The 20,940-nt window shown below is 41.0% G+C and overlaps 1 protein-coding gene and 1 long non-coding RNA gene across 7 annotated transcripts in view; one reads left to right on the top strand and one right to left on the bottom strand.

The window, feature by feature from the left end:
* PARL (presenilin associated rhomboid like) overlaps window positions 1-17,483 on the bottom strand; it is a 47,870-nt gene extending 30,387 nt beyond the window's left edge. For 2 of the 5 annotated variants that reach the window (XM_064584564.1, XM_064584567.1), the window contains exons 1-4: window positions 17,307-17,482; window positions 9,105-9,300; window positions 7,384-7,524; window positions 4,833-4,881 (exon numbers count right to left, since the gene is read on the bottom strand). In XM_064584564.1, the coding sequence (XP_064440634.1) occupies window positions 4,833-4,881; window positions 7,384-7,524; window positions 9,105-9,300; window positions 17,307-17,431 (511 nt within the window). In that variant the 5' untranslated portion in view covers window positions 17,432-17,482. Of the gene's footprint in view, window positions 1-4,832; window positions 4,882-7,383; window positions 7,525-9,104; window positions 9,301-17,306 lie in introns of all 5 variants that reach the window. The other 3 variants (XM_064584558.1, XM_064584555.1, XM_045903278.2) reach the window with 3 other exon arrangements.
* Window positions 17,484-17,554: 71 nt separating this feature from the next.
* On the top strand, window positions 17,555-19,890 carry LOC135363600 (uncharacterized). Of its 2 annotated transcripts, none has more exons than XR_010409425.1 (2): window positions 17,555-17,840; window positions 19,605-19,890. It is a non-coding gene; the product is annotated as an uncharacterized LOC135363600 (long non-coding RNA). The 2 variants fall into 2 exon arrangements; XR_010409426.1 differs by having other exon boundaries at window positions 17,566-17,814.
* The last annotated feature ends 1,050 nt before the right edge of the window (window positions 19,891-20,940 follow it).

The raw sequence follows: 20,940 nt of genomic DNA, 5'->3' as shown, positions 1-20,940 counted from the left end.
AGTCTATTTCCAGTAATTCATGCTAAAAATATGCTTGCAAAAGGGTGCAAATATCTCTATGTAAGGATATTCACTGCAGTATTATTTATAGAAGACTAAAACCAACCTAAGTATCTATTAAGAGAAGACTTGTTACATAGTATTCATTGGCATGAACTACTATCATGCTATCAAAAAGAATATTCTGAGCCCAGGGTGCTGGTAATTTCTATTTCTTGATCTGGGTGCTAATTACATGGATGTGCTCAGTTTGTGAAAAACATACATCTGACATGTAATAGACTTACTTGTAATGATACAATGTCCTCTAAAATATTAACAGAATTTAAAAAAAAAATCAAGGTGCAAAGAAGTATAAATGCCTATATATAAACACACAAGTGTAACTAAAAAGGCAGTGGTTATTATGGGGACAGAAACTGCAGAACTGGAAGTTACAGAGATTTTTCACTTTACATATTCTTTAACACTATTTTAACCTGTTACAATGCACATCTATTCATTTTACAATGACAAAGACTAACCTTAAGTAGACAAAAAGGGCTCCCTTTCATTCCTGAGTGCCAGCCTGCTGTCTTGGGACAAGTCACTACAATTTGGGCTGTCAATAAACACCCAGATACCTGGGTTGGGAGCAGGCAGTGTGGTTCACCAGAAAGGTAATTTAATGGTGATCTGCTATAGTAGAACGTGAAAGGATATAATAATATGTGTATTATTTAAATTAAGAACTGAGCTTGGAAAAAAAAAAAGTTTGTTCCCCATCTCTACTCTTTCTAGCTGTGTGAGCTCAGACAAGTTACTTAACCTCTCTGAGCCTCAGTTACCCCATCTGAACAATCAGAATACCACTAGCAGGGCTCTTACAATTAAGATTGATAAGGATAACAGTATGTATGTAAAGTACCTACCCTAGCACTTGAAGCCTAACTGGCACTCAAACATTAGTTTTTTCTTTACCCAGAAATAACTTGTCTGAAAACTGAGAAGCCAAGAATTTCAGGAAAATCAGCAACAAATTAGAAGGTCAAGATTAGCTAGATCCAGTGAGCATTGCCTTACCAGAAACTTCAGGAACAGGAAAGCAGACCTTAGTCTAGGAGGTATAGCTCAAAATCTTTGAAAGGTATAAGGGGAAAGAAAAGTGAAACTAGGGGCACCTGGCAGGCTCAGCTGGTAGAGCATGCAACTCTTGACGTCGGGGTCGTGAGTTTAAGCCCCACTTTGAGTATAGAGACTAATAAAAAATAAACGTTAGAGGTTGGAGCAAAAGGGGCAAGGCCCTAGGGTATAGTGGTGACTAACTTTGGAGCTGACAATAGATATGGACTAGTAGAAAAACGGGGCAATGTTTTCTTGAGATTTCTCTTCCCATCCTCCTACTCCCTATCCCCTCCTTCAGATACAATATTTTAGCAGGTTCTTCTCTCTCAGCTTTACCTGACTCCCAAAATAGTCAAGTCAGCATTCTGCTGAGCTAATAGAAAAACCTGGCAGGTATCTCACAGGCATACCTGGAAGCTACAAAGGTAGGGGAAATACTCTCCTTGGGGGCTGCCTACAGACCTCCAGTGCAGCCTTAAAACCCTTGTAGATCAAAGCAACAGAACAGGAGACTAGCTGAAGTATAAAAGCACCAGGCACAAATCTAACTTGAAAAATGCTACCAGATGCTCCCACAAATACCAAGTGAACATATAAAAACATTTTTTCAAAGCAATGTGAAGTTTGGGGAGATATTTCTGTTAATAATTAAGATTAATACCAGAAAAAAAAAAAAATCCCCAAACCAACCAAAGAGGGGGGGAAAAAAAAAAGATCAAGGCCAGTTCTCTAGTACCTTTGAGAAAGTGATTCCCAGGGACAGCATCTCCTCAACCTTTAGCAGCACTTAGATAACCTCATAATAAGGATTTAGCATGACTGGGCGCCTGGGTGGCTCAGTTGGTTAAGCGACTGCCTTCAGCTCAGGTCATGATCCCAGGGTCCTGGGATCGAGTCCCGCATCGGGCTCCCTGCTGTGCGGGGAGCCTGCTTCTCCCTCTCCCACTCCCCCTGCTTGTGTTCCCTCTCTCGCTGTGTCTCTCTCTGTCAAATAAATAAATAAAATCTTTAAAAAAAAAATTAAAAAAAAAAAAAAGGATTTAGCATGACTGTTCATGTTTCTGTGGTTCAAAGCACCTTACACTCAAGCTGCTAGTTAGATCAAAACATCTGTCCCTACGTGCCAAATAACCTGATCTGACTAAGAGAAAAGCAAAAGGTTAGGGGAAAGAATTCGGATTTTCAGTGGTCTCCAAATACCAACTTCTATGAATAAGCTATTTACTGGCATGAGAAATGTTTTAAATTCTGATCCCAAGTTTCTTCAAATATTTAATGGCATAAAATCTTTACCATCTTCAAAGAACACTAGGTACCAACTAATTATGAGATACTTTGAAAATATCAAAGGAAATCAAAACTTTGCTATCCTAAGGAAATAATGTTAATTTTGGTTACTGTGAGAAAATAAGCAAACAAACCAAAACCCCCCTGTTAATATCAATGAAAACAGATGTGCTATTATAGAGCTATCTTTGAAGGTATCATACTTATTAAGACCTTACTGACTAATCAATTCTACAGTACGGCAATATACCTTTGAAAAATCTCAATCCTTTGATTCAAGAGCCCATTCAATATTCATTCCCTTCACAGATTTTTAATCAAGTGTCTTTAGTGTGTGCAAGACACGCGCTAGTTGCTATAACAAAATGAAAACTCTCATTGTCCTCAAGGATGCTACATGTACAATTACATAAGGCAGGTTGTGTTATAAATTAAAAAGTGTTGACCACCTGGATGGTTCAGTTGGTTAAGTGTCCAACTCTTGATTTCAGCTCAGGTCATGATCTTGGGGTCCTGGGATCAAGCCCCACATGGAGGGAGGGGTCCGCACTCATCGGGGAGTCTGCTTAAGGACTCTCTCCCTTTCCCTCTGCTCCTCCCTCCGCTCATGCATGCACACTCTCTAAAATAAAATCTTCTTTTTTTTTTAAGATTTTATTTATTTCTTTATTTGAGAGAGAGAGAATGAGAGAGCACAAGCAGGGGGAGCGGGAGAGGGAGAAGCAGGCTCCCCAGTGAGCAGGGAGCCAGATGCAGGCCCGATCCCAGGACCCAGGACCCTGGGATCACGACCTGAGCTGAAGGCAGATGCTTAACCAAACTGAGCCACCCAGGTGCCCCTAAAATAAATAAAATCTTAAAAAATAAATGATTAAAAAGTGCAATGAGTTCAGAAAAATTAAAGCACTTCTGTTATTGGCAAGACCCCCTGACCCACTGAACTCAGGAATCTCCCAGAAGCTTCTGCCTGTCACTTTCATCTTTTAGAAACTAATGAACTGCTGTAGCAGGGAAAGAAACATTTGAGGAGGAAGACTGTGCAGATGAATCAGCAAGTGCCTGTTACCTCTGCTTCATTATAATATTAAAATCTTTTATCCTTCTGAATATTCATCCCAAGCCCTGATAAAAGGAGCCTGCTTACCCCTGTTCAGAGAGTCATGGATTTGGAAATAATTCCCCATGGTCTCCTTATTTGTACAAATAAAGATAATTGTGAGGCAACTCCACCTGGTGTAGTCTCTGTCTACAGTTCACCAAGGAACAGACTCACTTTGGTCTGGTAACACTTCCTGCAGGAAGCAATGTCCAAACCATAAGCTTGAAGACCAGTTCAGGTTCCAGCAAGGAGACAGAAAAAGTAAACCTTCCAGACAAAGGAAAGAGCCTGAAGGACTCTTAGACATCCTCTTAGGTAGGTAAAGAAAATTAAGAGTACCATTAAGTCCAACCATATTTAAGAAATAGCAGTATTTTGGGGGCACCTGGGTGGCTCAGTTGTTAAGCGTCTGCCTTCGGCTCAGGTCATGATCCCAGGGACCTGGGATCGAGCCCCACATCGGGCTCCCTGCTCCACGGGAAGCCTGTTTCTCCCTCTCCCACTCCCCCTGCTTGTGTTCCTGCTCTCTGTCTCTGTCAAATAAATAAATAAAATCTTTAAAAAAGAAAAAGCAATATTTTGCTATTATTTCCCTAAAAGATTTTTTTTTCCTATCTGCACAACTGTTAAACTTTCAAATCCATTTCCCCAAATTTCTCAAATAACTAAGTCCATTAAATAATGTACGTTACCATGAAGAGCCAGATTTATCTTTCCATAAAAATTTACAAAGAACAAAAATTAAATTATCATGGTGACATGCATGGCATGCTTACATTTATTTAATAAATGAAGACTTTAAAAACAGCATGGTGCAGGAAAGAGAAAATTAGCTTTAGAATGAGACAGACCTGGGTTTTGAAACTTAGCTCTACTACTTACTAGCAGTGTGACCTTTGAAAAGTTCCTTCTCTGAAAGCCAGTTTCCTTATTGGTAAAAAGGGAGATAACTACCCGGTAAGCAACCCTGTGAGGTAGGGAGAGAATGTGTATAAAGCATTCTGCATAAAGAAGGTACTTAATCAATGTCCCCTTTAATTTCTTTAATAGGATAAGTAATAATTACTCATAACCTATTTCACAAGCTAGGATTCTACAACAAAGATTATTTGATCAATCAGTAACATACTAGATCAAAATTAGAAAATAAGTGACCCACAGCATCATGTACACCTTTATGCCACACCACTTTTTATACTATTACATTAGCCTGAAGGTACAGAGACTCTGTCTTCTAAACCACTGGTGAGCAGGATACAAAAGCCATTGACTGTGACATACTGTACCTTTTGGTTTGATTTCTCTTCCCTTGAATGGCTAAAACGTGTAAGCTAACACAAACCTGTCACAGTCCGCTGGCCATCACTTAGGTTATTCCACCACTTGTTAATCTAAAACAGAAGGAAAATTGCCTATCACCATATGATAAACACTTTCAGGCTAGGAAAATGAAAAGCCAGAGAGAAAATGCTTTGTGCATAAAAAGATTTCTCATGTGCAAAAATTCCAATAAACAAACATAATAGATATGTGGCAAAATAGAAACACAGGTGCTTTATAGTCTACATTCTCCATACAGAGCCACTGTTTAGCTCTGTGACCTCAAATTACTTCTAAACCTCAGTTTTCTGATATATAAAATGGAAACAATAGATACCTAGCAATATTGTTGAGAAATATTAATAACAAAACACCTAGCACACTATCAAGATATACAAAGGTATCAAGCTTAAGTGATTTATTTACCAAGGTCCAATCTAGTCTTAAAATTCTAACCAAAAATATTTTCTAAAACTACCTTTTAAGGTATAATAACAATTTGAGGTTCAGAAAAACAGAGAATCCGAAACTTTCAGAGACGCACACTGAAATATGCCTAGGATTTGCTTTACAGTAATCAGTGGCAGGGAAGGAAAGGAAACAAAGGGGACTAAATGAAACAAAGTTGGCCTTGTGTCAATAATTGTTGAAGGTGGATGACAGGGGTTCATTATACTTTTTAGTTTTGTTTGAAATTTTTCCACGATTAAAGTTTGTTTTTTGTTTTTTTTAAAGATTTTATTTATTTATTTGACAGAGAGAGAGAGAGAGAGAGCGAGAGCAGGAACACAAGCAGGGCGAGTGGAAGAGGGAGAAGCAGGCTTCCCGCCGAGCAGGGAGCCCGATGCAGGGCTCCATCCCAGGACCCTGGGATCATGACCTGAGCCAAAGGCAGATGCGTAACGACTGAGCCACCCAGGCACATGATTAAAGTTTTAAAATAAAAAATATATTCTAACTATGATATTGAACCACACTTTGAATACTAATACAGAAAGAAATGCAAGGTTAAAAACAAAGTTACAGATCCATAAACAATCATTACATTTTTATAATTTGCGTATGAGCTTTCAGACCTTACTCCCCACATATGTAGCAGTATGGCAGGGGTTTCCAGGGCTTTCACTTCCCATGTTATATTTATGTATTATTTTAATTTTCTTTAATGGGCATGGATTTTGTATTTTATAACCTATCATTTATAAACCAATCCATCTTTGGATAAAGATTATGTCTATTGCTTGTGTCACTTTTCACCATTCTAAAGAACCCTTTGAACCATCAAAACTTCATAATATAGGGCACCTGGGTGGCTCAGTTGGTTAAGAGCCCAACTCTTGGTTTCAGCTCAGGTCAGGTCTCAAGGCGGTGAGTGAGCCCCACATCAGGCTCCATGGGCGGAATCTGCTTGAGATTCTCTGCCTCTCCCTCTCCATCTGCCCTCCCCTGCTCAAGCATGCGCATGCACTCGCATGCTCTCTCTCATTCAAGCTCTCTAAAATAAAATCTCCAAAAAAATACTTTATAATATAGACATGCTGGAAACCTATAGCCTTCTAAGGAATCCAGGATTATGGAACAGGTCAGTGTTACTATCTTCCCAAACATACTGTTCTGAATAAATCACTGTTAGCTATCGTAGCTTTCACCTGCAAATGATTACACCCATTGTCCTTCGGACACAAAGTCTCTCTAAAACAGGTAAGGTTCAGGCTTCTTGCATATGTCTATGGGGAAACAAAGAATGAATACTTCTTTGTACTTCGAAAAGTCTTGAATTATCGTTAGGAGAAAATTAAGAGGACATCAACCTTCTCTCAAGTGGAGAGGCATGTGTCATCAAAAAACAGCAACAACAAAACAAAAACAAACCGAAAAACAAAAAACAAAGGTCGCTTGAAAACCAAATGAACCACATATTAACTTAGGGCCTCAGTGCTCAGTTAAGTATTGTCAAGTGTATGTTTTATCTTAAAGGCAGTATTTGTAAAAAAATCAGTTAAGAAGAAATTGAAAGAGGGTCACCAACTTGCATGTGAAAAAATGAAAAGCTCTAAAAGCTCTATATTTGCACCTTTTTCTTGCATCCTCGTCCCCTGAGCAGTTAGAAATATTCCACAGTGGGTATTTATCAGAGCTATGTAAACATCATGTCACAGAGAAGCTTTTTAAAATCCACATAATATCTCTACACCTAAGGCATAGGTGCTTCGAAAAACCGCCTGTGATTCTACTACGTACTCTAAAATATTCCAGCAAGGTAATGCAAAACAGGAGCCCTTAAACTTTAGTAGGGCTTACAGAGACCCCAACACATTAATTTTCAGCAACTATCCACAGTGATTTTTGATACAGGTGGACAGAGGGACAAGCTTCTTAGAACACCGTCAAGTACAGTATTGCCAGACATACAAAGCACTGATACTCACTGCAATGAAATGACTCTAAAGAAGATTAAGTTCAGTAACTTCGTATCTCCTGATCTAAATGTTATCAATCACTAACATTTCACAAATAACCAGACTTCAAAACTTGTGATCAACTAGAACAAAGAAAGCCATGTTTATCCTTACCTCCTTTCTGAAGTCTCCTTCCTTTTGTGGTCTTATGCTATCCAGCCAATCAGCTTTTATACCATCAAAATAACTCTGGACCCTGGATTTCAGTGATTCATACTGCCAAATAGCAGCTGATCCAAATGCACAGCCTGTAAACTATATAAAATTAATATATCACAAAATAAATTCAAAAGAGGAAGAGATCAACACATAGTTCCAAGGACAGTATTTCATTTTCATTGCTTCTTACAAAACCAAGAGAAGGAACAGGAACATCTGGCATAGTGAAACCTTATTAGGTGAAAACAGTATTTAACGATTTATTAACTTTACTGTACCCTGGGGCCTGTTTACAGCTAGAAATTTTCAAATAAAATTCAAAAAATCACATGAAATGTTATCCCAAGTAAGAGGCCCATAAGTTTCTTCTCCAGGGCATACATAAGTGAACCAGATTCTTATAGCAATTATTAGAGGCGCCTGGGTGGCTCAGTAGGTTAAGCTTCTCATTCTTGATTTCAGCTCAGGTCATGATCTCAGGGTCGTGAGATCCAACCCTGTGACTGGCTCCATGCTCAGCGTGGAGGCTACTTAAGATTCTCTCCCTCCACTCCAGCAACCCTCAGTTTGTTTCCTGAGATTAAGAATTACTCATATCAGTGAGGTCATATGATACATGTCTTTCTCTGTTTGACTTATTTCGCTCAGCATAATACCCTCCAGTTCCATCCACGTTGTTGCAAATGGCAAGATCTCATTCCTTTTGATGGCTGCATAATATTCTATTGTATGTATGTATATATATATATAAATATATATATATATATATACACCAGATCTTTTTTCTTTTTTTTAAGATTTTATTTATTTATTTGACAGAGAGAGACACAGCGAGAGAGGGAACACAAGCGGGGGGGGTGGGAGAGGGAGAAGCAGGCTCCCCACAGAGCACGGAGCCCGATGCGGGACTTGATCGCAGGACCCTGGGATCATGACCTGAGCTGAAGGCAGTCGCTTAACCAACTGAGCCACCCAGGTGCCCATATACCACATCTTCTTTATCCATTCATCTGTCGATGGACATCTTGGCTCTTTCCACAGTTTGGCTATTGTGGACATTGCTGCTATAAACATCGGGGTGCACGTACCCCTTCGGACCACTACATTTGTATCTTTGGGGTAAATACCCAGTAGTGCAATTGCTGGGTCATATGGTAGCTCTATTTTCAACTTTTTGAGGAATCTCCATACTGTTTTCCAGAGTGGCTGCACCAGCTTGCATTCCCACCAACAGTGTAGGAGGGTTCCCCTTTCTCCGCATCCCCGCCAACATCTGTCATTTCCTGACTTGTGCTGAAAAACGGACTGAGGGTTCTAGAGGGGAGGGGGGTGGGAGGTTGGGTTGGCCTGGTGATGGGTATTGAGGAGGGCACGTTCTGCATGGAGCACTGGGTGTTATGCACAAACAATGAATCATGGAACACTACATCTAAATCTAATGATGTAATGTATGGGATTAACATAACAATAAAAAAATAAAAAAACAGAAAACAGTATCAATAATGAAAAAAAAAGATTCTCTCCCTCCACCCCTCCCCACCTCGCGCAAGTGCATTTGCACTCTAAAAAATAGTAACAATAATAGCAATTATTAAATTCATGTTCTCAAATTCGTAAGACAATATTTCACCACTACAGCAGCAAGGTAGGTAACTCCTAGTGACATAAGCACTTACCCCAACAGTAAAAAACAAGGGCTTTACAAGGGTCTTTACAGGATAGGGAGAAGGATAAAAGACTGTTTCTTCTACAGGAGGAATCAAAGCACTTCTCTTGTATGCTTCACCACTTGTTCCTGTGTCTGATCTTCGAGGTTCAACCTTCCTGGGTGCTTTTCTGAATCCACATTTTTGCTGAATAAAAAAGTTAAACCTTTAAGGGGAAAATAAGAGATTAGCAACAGCTGCATCTTGCAAACATCAACCTCCACGAGCCTCACTCTTTGGCCTGCACCATCAACATCTCAGTTTATTCTCACCCTATAGCCCCAAAGAAGCCAACATGCCTACTCCCAGCTAGGATTCTAAGTCAAAACACTGAACTGTGCCCTTCTAGAAAAGGGGACAGGGACACACAAACTATGGCAACTTTAAAGGGACCTTGTTTGGGCTGTTAACTGCGTATCAATCAGCAAAATCATCTGTATCCCTCCTCCACACACAGTGTGTAGTCTGGTAAAAAGCTGGAGAACTTTAAGTTGTCAGTTTGAATTTGCACAGACTGGCTTTGTTATTTTGAAGTTTGGTCCATTTCCAGAACAAACACTTAAATGTAAGTATTATCAAACATTTAAATGTATTATCCTCAAAGTCGCTCCAAATTCAAATTGCTTTCTTTTATAGAAGTACTGCCATTCTAAGTTGATGGATTTTTCCTACTTCTCCCCCTATTTATTTCACTCAGTTCTGGGGACACCCACCAAATGTTTTGTAAAGGGTTTTGTTGCTTTGAGCCCTCATAGCTGGACCTTAAAACATTCGACACTACTGATCACACTTACCAGCCCTACCTAGTTCCTGTAAGATTGCATTCCCTAGTCTTCAAATTCACTTTCCTGATGGCTTCTCCTTTCACCTATCCCTTAGTGATAGATATGCTCAAAGGCTCTAACAGTTCCTTTACATGCTCTCCATTCAAACTCAACCCATATAAATTCATGAATTTTCTTTTGTAAAATTTCCCCTAAACTGACAAAGTAGAGGCCCTTTCCTGTTTGTTCGCATCGTATTCTAAACATAACATCCTCCTAAACTCAAAGCTCCTTAGAAGCAGAAATCAGACAGGCCCCCCAACACTTGGGCTGAATAAAAGAATAATTGTATTTCTGTGGCCTGTATGACTTCTAAGTAAATGATTCAAATATATTTCTTTAGTCCTAACCTCAATCTTCTGGTCTTGTATTTCCAACTATATACTGAATATTTCCATTTGGATATGCTCTCAAATACTTTAAAACCAATATATTCAAAAGGAAACTCCTCCTCTACAAACAGCTCCATTTCCTGACTTCCTCAGTCTTTCAGAGGGACCACACTTAATCACTGAGGTTAAAAATCTAGATTTCATTTGGGTGTTCTCTCCTTTACTCTTACCATCCAATTAAAAACCAACTCTGTCAAATAAAAATTTTTTTTCATTCCTGTCCCTCACTTCATGCCTGGATCACAGCTTACGTAACTCCAAACATTTTAACATGTTGCATGTTGTTCTTAGATCAGTCTTCCTCAAACATTCAATAGTTCCTCAAATGCCTTCTCAGAGGGCCAAAAATCTCTCCCAAATTCCCATACAACTCAGCTCATCCCTTCTGACCTGGAATACTCTACTTTTTCCTAACATACCTCATTGCTTCCAGTATTGCCCCCACTTCAATTCATCCTCCACATTTTATTAAACACAAATGAAGTATCATTCCCCTGCTTTAAACCCCACAATAATTTTTCATCCTCCCATCAACTCAGCAGTGCTACTCCTTTGTTCTGGTAGACCCCTTTGTTAACACTCTTGTGACCCCTGAGAATTCATTTCTCTCCTCCTCCAGGAAGCCTTCATTAACCAGGGTGGGTGCCTCCTTTGTACTCCTAGAGTCCCAAAGCATCCTGCATAGACTTTTTTACTTATGTAAGTTATTGCCTGTACCACAACTGGACAATTACTTTAGTATTCACTGTATCTCTATCACCAAGCCCAGCCCCTAATAAAGAAAAGGTCAATAATTATCTGTTAGAAAAAAGAAGGGGGTCAAGAATGATTGTTAGTTCTATTTTGAATAACTGAAAGGAAGGCGGTACTATTCACCAGGACAAGGGAAATCAGAGGCACCAAAACAGGAAATTAGAAGATAAGACATGAAGAATTCCATCTTGGGCAGTGTTTGAAATGCTTGTGGTCATGGCAGCTCTATTTTAATAGCTAAAAACCAGAACTTCAATTCCTGTCAAACGGGGAAAAGACAAACTGTGGTATATTCACACAATGGAGTACTACTCAGCAAAAAAACTACTGATCATACATCATGGATGAAGCTCAAAAACATTGCTGAGCAAAACGTTTATCTTTAGGTGGTGGTTCCACAGGTGCATACATTCATCAGAATCCATGGCTATACACTTAATACTTACACAAAATAAAGTATTGTTAGCATTTGTAGGATACCCAGGTGGTGTCTAGTAGGCATCTGGAAAAAAACTGAAACTCAGAAAAATGGCATAGTGACTATTACTACTATTACTTGCCTAGTATGCTCTTTCTTCAACACTAAGTCCACTCCACAGTTCAACTCTCAGAAGTCACATGGTGAGGATGGGTGATGGCAATAAAGTAATTTGCCTTGAAACTTTAATAATCCATAATTCATACTTCCAAATAAGTGCTATTCCTTTCAAGGAAATCTATTTTGAAAAGTGATGCACTTATTCAAACAAAGCCAATGTTCCTTTGAATGACTGAACTTCCTTCACAGCCCTGTTACCAGTATTATGAATATCCTTTAGCAAATACACTTAAACAGCTAATCCCAAATCTGTATCTATTTCTTTTTCTCTTGCCTTTTTCTGCAGAGGCTAGAAAAGGTAAGTATCTTCACTTTTCCAGCCTCCTTTATAGCACAGGGTGGCCATATTACAGAGTTCTGACAAAATGAGAGACTTAAGAATTTTTATGTACCTCTCGGAAAGATTTGCTTATCTATAAAAATGGACATATCAGCAATGTCATACCCCCTCTTTTTTTTGCCTTGAATAAGGAATGTAATGCCTAGATTTCAGGCAGTCATCCTGAATGCCAAGAGAAAGGCCAAGGGATTCAAATACTAACCTTGATATTTTTGAGCTACTGAGCAAAGACAGTAGCCACTTACCTCCATCATCTTATGCTAACTATCCCCCCTCATTTAAACAGTAAATTTACTTACAGCCAAATGTATTACTAACTGGTAACACCTTTAAAGTGGTAAATGTTAATCCTCTGCAACTGGATTTAATTTTTATTTTGGGGGGATTTAATTTTTATTAAACAATTCAAAGTAACACAGAGGTAGGTTAATAAATAAAGTAACACCACCACTTTGGGCCAAAAAACAAAGGTGTGACATAAAGTAACATGAATATGTTCCCTTTATTTATTTATTTTTTTTAAGATTTTATTTGACAGAGAGAGAGAGAACACAAGCAGGGGGAGTGGGAGAGTGAGAAGTAGGCTTCCTGCAGAGTAGGGAGCCTGATGTGGGGCTCGATCCCAGGACCCTGGGATCATGACCTGAGCTGAAGGCAGACGCTTAACGACTGAGCCACCCAGGTGCCCCCCCTTTATTTTTTTAAAGATTTTACTCATTTGTCAGAGAGAGAGAGTGAGAGACACAGAGCATGAGCACACAAGCAGGGAGAGCAGCAGAAGCAGACTCCCCACTGAGCAGGACCCTGGGATCATGACCTGAGCCGAAGGCAGATGTTTAACCAACTGAGCCACCAAGGTGTCCCGAATGTTCCCTTTAAAGACCAAGTTTGTAACTAAGTGTTGTTTTCTGGCTTTTTTTTTCTTATTAGACCAAGAAATGTGAAGGATGAGACTATACTGCCAACAGTGTAATAATAGAAGACAAGTATTCAATCAGTTCTAATGAAATATTACTTCTACAGTTCATCAACTCATTTAAAATTCTGAAGTGCAATGTTTGAAAAGGAACATAAACACACCAGCAGTTCGGAAATCTAAACCTGAAGCAAAGCCAGACCTTTTGCCTAAAATAATATTTACCTTAGAAAGAAATGTGGGGCCAAGGACACTGAGAATATATTATACAAGTTTTGGCCCCAGGGTTAAGGTCAGATGCAGAATACATATATTAAGAATATATACATATAAAAAAAGAATATATATACGTATTGGGAATTACAGTTGGACACACAACTTTTCGATAGAACTAAGTACAATGTATTGGTTCACTGAACACCTATTCCTATTACCTAGCACACATTCATATGCTGTAGGGGCTGAAAAGCGGGGAGAGATTCTGCATTTCTAACAAGCTCAGAAATTGACAAATTTCTGCCTGCAGGGTGGATCTGGCCTGCCAGCTAAGAATGGTTTTTGAATTTTTGAAGAGTTATTTAAAGTAAAAGAAATGAGTATGTGACAGAGACCATATGTGGCCCTGTCATTTTCTATCTGGCCTTTCACAAAATAAATTCGCCACTCCTGTCGTAGATGATGCCTAAACTGCTAGCTCACAAACCACTTTCAATAGCAAGGAGCCAGAACCGAATCCCTAACAAAATTTCTACTTAAATCAGAATGGTTATCTAGAGTGTAATCCTACCTGACTAGGACTAACAAGAATTCGGATTTGTAACAAAGAATTCAAACACAAAAGTTTCATTAGGGCTGACAATACTGAGAGTTTCTCACCGACTCCCAGCATCCACGTCCATTTCCCCCTCTCCTAACAGTACACTGGAATTTCCAGCCATTTGGTTGGGGGAAGCACACCAAGCTCCTGATTGGCTTTAACCAACCTACAGATCCCACTCCCTGCCAACTTCAAGGGATTCGAGGATGGCAACATATCCCAAATCAGGCCAGTCTGGTCCAGTGAATTTCAATATTTTGTTTGTAATACTGGGAAACTTCTTCTGCTGGATGTGAACCTAGAAGTATATAGCCCCAAGAGCTACCGACAGCCATCTTACGACAAGGAGAGCACACTGAGAGAATAAAGCCAACATTTAGGAAGCAGAGCCAAGCCATGGAGAAAAATGGAATCCTGGTGACAATCTGAAACACCGAATCTTGCCTCATTAGAAGCCAGTCCTACTGTTGGACTTTTTAACTGCATAAACCAATAAATTTTCCTAATTGCTTAGGGTTGGTTAGAGTTGGGTTTTTTGTTACTACAAAAACGCTTTTAGATGAAGTACTTCATCAAACATTATATGACAAGGTACATTCTGCCCTTATGGAGCTTTTGTTTTACATTTCTTAAAATGCAAAAACAAGGAAAAGCATGATAAACCTTTCTAACTGCAAATGTTTGAGGTCATATTTACAAGCTTAGGTTCTTTAGCTTTACTCATTCATATCGGTGCAAAAGATGGAAAAATAAATGATTCAGGGGTGCCTGGGTGGCTCAGATGGTTAAGTGTCTGCCTTCAGCTTAGGTCATGATCCTGGAGTCCTGGGATCAAGCCCACAGAGGGCTCCCTGCTTGGCAGGCAGTCTGTCTCTCCCTCTGCCCCTTACCCTGCTCTCTCTCTCTCTCAAATAAATACATAAAAATCTAAAAAAGAAAAAAGACAATAAATCACTTACCTGAAATAAGTTCAGAAAACAAAGAGAAACAACATGATAAAACGGACGGTGCAAGCAGAGAGTGGAATGGGAGGAGAGGGTCATTAGAGGTATATACCAACTCATGAAGACAGGCCTGCCTGCTTTGGTCCTTTCGCCAATACCAGTCATTTGTGAAAGCAGTCTAATGTGCTCAATGTGCTCAAAGTAACCTAAGTTACTACTGGCCATACAATTGTTATAGGTCAGTTTTTTAACATGATCCCATAACTTTTAAATAGAAAAACTCATATCTATTAGTTGGCTTAATGGTGAGTGAAAACAGTCTTGCGAATTTAACAGTGCAACTTAGGATATACATACAAGTCAGCACTAATGTCTATGTTTCTAAAGATTTTCATGAATAAATTAAGTAGAAATGGCCTAATGTTCAAATGGAGACAACATGTATCCAAGCATACATACAACAGATTCATTCCACTTGAAAAGAAAATAAACGTATTTAGGGGAGACGGGAATTCTACATAAACACTTGCATGACAAAATTTTCTTAAAACCCATCTGGAGTTAATAGATGGTAATTTAAACAAGGAAAATAGCTGAACTACCAACTACTCTCTTAGATAGCTCCATACAACTAAAATTATGCAGGCTTCTTTTAAGCCTAAACCATTTCTTTGAAGTGCCACCAGAAATTTGATAATGGTAAAGCTTCTGAAGAGACTGAGATTTTTTCCTTTTTCTGTAAAGGGACAGCTAGTAAATATTTTAGTTTCTTTGAAGAACACATATGTCACATACTGTTTTGCTTTACAACCCTTTAAAAACGTAGAAACCATTTTTAGCTGGTGGGCTGCGTCAGGCCTGCCATAGTTTACAGAACTCTTGTATCATTACCTGTATGGCAAATTCTCAGCCATGCTTCAGGCCTATCACATCAGAATCAAAAGGACTGGGCCCAGAACTCTGCTTTTTAACCTTATCTCTAACTTCATTCTTCTGTATACTAATCTTAGAACCACAAGAAGTCAAAGCAGACCAAATAAAGTTACATACAAGGTAACTCATTCTTCCTATTAACTTTAAGTGCTTATTTCCAGAGGTGAGCAGGCATATGCTTTTCAGGCTTACTTACCTACATTCTCTTTTAATGCACATTTTTCTATGCAACCATAAAAATGTCATTTTCAAACTCCGCAAACAGCAAACTTAAAAAAAAAAATAGGTGCTAATCATCAATATCACACCATCATTTGTTTTCTTTCAAATGGTCTCCACTTTTTACTGGAGACTCTTCATTAATCAAGTTATTTTTCCTTTGCTTTCCCTTCCTAACACATATTTTTAATATTATCACACCTGTTGCTTCCTGATAGCCATATTCATTTTTCCTCCCCCTCAAACCATGCAATTTTGACTGGGATTTGGAATAAATTATGGAATCTGGACCACTGAAATCTATCACTACCTCCACCTGACCTCATTCTCCATCTCCCCAGGAGTTTAAGAATAGTTCCTGAAGCTCCAAGTTAAGGTGTATCCTGAAGTGATGCTATAATGTATGCAAGTTTTCACAAATCCCTAATCCAATTCACTTGGAATGCTTGCAAGAACTACAGGTTCTTCCACTCCCACCGCCCCACAACTTCTGAGTTGACAGAACTAGGGTGGAGTCTGGGAAATATATTCTACAAACGCTCCGGGTGATTCTTAAAATTAAGCAATGGCTCCACCATACTGGCGCCTCAATTATTTGCCACTGGCTAGCCCCTCTGTTGAACACTCTACCTTAACTTGCTATCATCAATCAGATGGGATTTCAGGCATCTGGACCCAACTCAGAAACCGGGAAGGCTGAAACTCTGGATTAAAGAACAGGAACAAATTTCAAGTCAAATACACATCAAAATCTTGGACAGCTGAGGGATTTTTCTCTTCTCTTTAGAATTGAATTAACAAAAGCAGCAAATACTGATAGAGCATACTCTTCATACAGCTTCTACTTGGGAAAACCAGTACTATAGTTTTCTTTCCAAACCATCCGGAAACTAAATATTCCACGGTCTCCATTCTTCAACAGAAAAGCTCTCCTACGACTTTGAAGAAGGCAAAAGCCCTGTGACTCCGTCTTCCCTTCGTTCTCTAAACGCGAAAGAAGATAACTTGTAGTAGAACACAGGTCTATAAAAACAGAGAATCAGTTCTGCCATTCTATCATCTGCGTAACTGCTCCACTTAAAAAATCGGCCCAATACCTTCTTGGCGGGATTAATGAGGCGTGGCACGCAATGAGCCCTCAGAGACTAGTTTCCCTTCCCCTCACGTCCATCCCGAGGGGAAAGGGGCAGACAGCGCGGGCTCGCGGAAAGCTGCGCCGGGGTCGGTCACTGGGCACCCGGCTCGGGGCACGGTGGCACGGCGAGAAGCGAGGACTGGCAAGGCGAGAGGGGAAAGCGGGACGGAGAGAGGAAGAGACGGGTCAGGACACGGGTGAGAGAAGGCAGCCCCACAGGCCCGCACGGCCTGCGCCCCCGAGGATGCTCTGCCGGAGCTGAGGGTCCGAAGGAAAAGCAGCCCGGAGCGGTGGTCATTACCTGCGTCCGAGCAGTCGCGGCGGGGCCAGGGCCGCAGGGAGCTCCTCGCAGCTGCGGCCGCCCGCCGGCTGAGCCCACGCCTGGCCACAGCCCCATCCTCTGTGTGCCCAGCCGCGCCACGCCATCTTCCCAACCTCTGCCCCACCATGGCCCGACCTTACCAACCCCTGCCGCGGAACTACTTCCGGGGCGAAGGGGGGGGGGAACCATAGAGCGCCGAGGTGCAGCCTAGAGCGCCCCCACGCCCGGCTGAGCCGCGTCTCCACACACCCGGCGGCCGCGAGGGCGTTCTTCCTGCCCCGCGGAGCCCGGGCCTGGGGCGGGCGCAGGAGAGCGCCCCGGCCTCCACCCAGTTTGCGGAGGAGGTCCAGAGGAAAAAGAGAAGGGAAAACTAGCATTTATTTCGTATTGCCACGTAGCAAGCACTTCACCTAAGTTATTGCATTTAATCCTCACCAAACACCTGAGGCGGATAGAATCACCACTGTTCACAGAGGCTCAGAGAGGAGTGAGTGGAGGAACCGCTGCATCATTGTATTTATATTATTTCTTTTTCTAATGCATCGACCATTTTATGTTGTTGTTATTATTATTTTATTTTTTAGAGAGCGAAAGCGCTGGGGCGGGGGGGGGGGGGGGGGGGGGGGGAGAGAATCCCAAGCCAGCTCCAGGCCCGGGGCAGAGCCCTTTCCCGGGGCTGGGTTTCAGGACCCTGAGGTCATGACCTGAACCAAAATCAGGAGTGCCGCGCTTAACGGACTGAGCCCCACCCAGGTGCCCCTCACCGTTTCGTGTTATGACACACTTAAGAGAATGTGCCTCTCATCTTTAACATTAAAGTCCAAACCTGGAATCAAAGTCTGTGTTCTAGATGGAATACAAACTTCATGATTCAGCCCTTGCCTACCTGCCAGGCAGCCTTATTTCCTGCCACTCCAACCCGCCCTCCGACCCTAGCTGCAGCTAGACTGTATGATTAGCAGTTTCCTAAAGGCACCTGCCTGTCCGAGTTCATAGACCACTCTCACTGTCTGAAACACCCTCTCTTACCTCCCTACTCAACCTACCTAACCAACTTGTCCTTCAGACCAACCTCAGTTGTCCTTTCCTAGGAGGCTGTAGGGGAGGAAAAAGTTTGCCTCAACTGTCTTGGGGATCCCTAGCCAGGTCTGAGAACTATACTGACAAGGATTAACAGGAGAAAAAGCATAGAGAGGTTTTTAAAAAGATATTTATTTATTTATTTATTTAGGAGAGAGAGTGCATGCGAGCAGGGGAGGGGCAGAGGGAGAGAAGAATCTCAAGCAGGCTCCCCACTGAGCGTGGAGCCTGACCTGGGGCTCCATCTTGCAACCCTGAGATCATAACCTGAGCCAAAATCGAGAGTCAAACACTGAACCGACTGAACCACCCAGGCGTCCCTAAAAAGCATACAAATTTTATTTTATTTTTACATATACATGGGAGTCTTCACAAGAGAACCAAGATCTGAAGAAGAGACCAGAGCAGGAAGGTTTTATATCTTAGATAAAGAAACAATAATTTGTGAAGAATTGACAGTGAGGTTCAGGTTAGGGTTAGTCCAACTAGGGCTAGGTAGTCCTTATCTTCCTTAATGAGAAAGATCTGGGTTAATTTAACAAGGTTTGTTTGCAGATTCCTCTGGTGCCTGGTTTCTGGTCTTTGGGCTGTTGAGAGTGTTTCTAGGAAAGGAGATATTCCCTGTCTTTAGGATTTACCGCTTCTTAATTGCCTTCAGCTCAAAATAATTTTTATGTCAAAGAGGCATATTTTGGGGTGACATATTTTAGTTTCCTTTAAGGCCTTTCGAGACCTCCAGTCTGATTTAGATGACCTCCATTTACGCTTTTATACTGCTTTATGCTTATCACTGTAATAGTACTGTATTCATCCCATAAATATTTATGAAGCACCTTTAGTATGCCAGGCAATGTGCTAGGATGTATTTTGGATAACACTATCTCCGACCTCACAGAAATCCTGCTCTACTGGGGGAGAAGGGAGCAAGTAAATAAACAGGCAATTACAACACATTGTGAGAAGTGCTATGAGCCAAGAAACGGAAGGCTCTGTGGGAGCTTAGAAGAGGGGGAAACACCACAGTTGAGGGTTGGGGAACGGGAGGCAGGGGAGAAGGCTTCCCAGAGAAACTGATGGAGGTGACCAAAAGAAGAGAAGGGCTGAAATGATCTAGGCAGAGAGAATAGTATTTGTGATGTCTTTCAGGGCATGACTTGTTTGGGAAACTAAAATAAATTCACTTTGGTTATGTCATAGGTGTCAAGTCTGGGATTTCATCGACAAGCTAATGAGTTTGATTGCTGGCAGAAAACAGGAGACTTCTGAGTCGGAGACAAAAGACTATTACCCACAGCACAAACAAGCAGCATGAGCATTGTTTGCAAGGGTTTCCCCTTTTTCTCCAGCTCCCACTGGGGCAATGCCATGGGCCAGATGGAGGCTCAGTGATGCTCTGACACTTTGACTCTGGTTCCTGTAAATTCAGATAATAACACCTACCTTGTCACTTTGAGGAATAAATGACTTTGTATATGTCAAGGACTCACTTGCTCATGGTTGATAATGCATAGTAGCTATCATCGTATCATTATGAGGTAATAATTAGAAACTGACATAGAAGCCCAACCTCAGGAGAAGTCTTCCCTCTTGTCATTTTTATTTTATGACCATAAACAAAGGTACAAAGTGCTTATATGCATGTATGGGAGAAAGAGATTCCCGCCAACATGTACTGAGTACTTATCATATGCCAGGCTCTGTGCTGAGCATTGCACACAACAATCCTAAGAGAAAAATTCCTATTGGCATCCCATTTGACAGATGAGGAAACCAAGGCACACAAAAGTTGGGTTATTAAGAGCAATACTGGGATTTTGGCCAAGGTCCAAGCCCATGTGAGAGAAAGCTTCCTAGAGGAGTTGGCCTTTGAATGGAGTAATGAGCAGGAAGCCAGGCAGGATGAAAGACAGACAGGAGGCTGGATGATGGTAGGGCTGGGCATTGGAGGGTGTTGCAAGCTCCAGAGAGAGGCTCTGAGGTGTATTTTTCAGCACCATCAGGCAATCAACACGATTCTGAAACTTTCTGCCTGGAGATATCGTCAGATTCTACAGGTCAAGAGCTCAGTCCCACAAGACTGCCCCACGCCCCACTTCAGATGTCAGTCACAAGGTCAGGTCATCACCTGTGCTTCTGACCAATTGGCTATAGATCAGAGATGTCCACAACTCTCTACTTGAGTTCAATTAATTTGCTAGAGTGGCTCCCAGAACTTTTAGAGAAACATTTACTTACGTTTACCAGTTTATTATAAAAGATAGTATAAATGATACAGACGGAAAGCCAGATAGAGAGGTGTGCAGGGTGAGGTCTGGAAGGGTCCCCTGCATAGGAATTTCTGTTCTCATGGAACTGGGATGTGCCACCCTCCCAGCAAGTGGATGTATTCACTAACCTGGAAACTCACCAAATCTCATAGTTCGAGGTTTTTTTTTTTAATCTTTTTTTTTTTTAAGATTTTTTATTTATTCATTTGAGACACAGATACAGAGAGAGAGAGAGAAAGCATGAGCAGGGAGAGAGGCAGAGGCCG

Source organism: Mirounga angustirostris, unplaced genomic scaffold (genome assembly GCF_029215605.1).
Source record: "Mirounga angustirostris isolate CCGP_5_RB_7025 unplaced genomic scaffold, mMirAng1.0.hap1 SCAF_1, whole genome shotgun sequence".
In the NCBI taxonomy this organism is placed as follows: Eukaryota; Metazoa; Chordata; class Mammalia; order Carnivora; family Phocidae; genus Mirounga; species Mirounga angustirostris.
Note: the sequence above shows the minus strand (reverse complement) of the source record. Positions and strands in the feature narration are given on the sequence as shown.